The sequence below is a fragment of the Aptenodytes forsteri genome, unplaced genomic scaffold (assembly GCF_000699145.1).
Source record: "Aptenodytes forsteri isolate BGI_AS27 unplaced genomic scaffold, ASM69914v1 Scaffold54, whole genome shotgun sequence".
Lineage (NCBI taxonomy): Eukaryota > Metazoa > Chordata > Aves > Sphenisciformes > Spheniscidae > Aptenodytes > Aptenodytes forsteri.
Window position 1 is genome coordinate 8697005 of NW_008796044.1, and position 239 is coordinate 8697243.

General features: G+C 75.7%; 1 protein-coding gene across 1 annotated transcript in view; it reads left to right on the forward strand.

Moving 5' to 3' along the window:
* Positions 1–155: 155 nt before the first annotated feature.
* The window catches only part of MSX2 (msh homeobox 2), a 4851-nt gene continuing 4767 nt past the window's right edge, over positions 156–239 (forward strand). The window contains exon 1 of the mRNA XM_019473782.1: positions 156–237. Coding sequence (XP_019329327.1) covers positions 156–237 — 82 coding nt within the window. The remainder of the gene's footprint in view (positions 238–239) is intronic.

Consider the following 239-nt stretch of genomic DNA (forward strand, 5'->3'; position numbering starts at 1 on the left):
CAAGGGGGGAGGCCGCCGGCAGCCCCCAGAGGGGGGAAGAGAGGGGGGCGGCTCGGCAGCGCCTCACTCGCGCAGTCCCCGCGCAGGGCCGGGCAGAGGCGCAGCGCAGCGCAGCTCCCCGGGCGGCCCCGCTCCAGCCTCCCTCCGCACCCGCCATGGCTTCTCCTTCCAAGGCGAAGGAGGTTTTCTCCTCCGACGAGGAGGGCCCGGCGGCCGGCGCCGAGGAGCACCACAAAGTC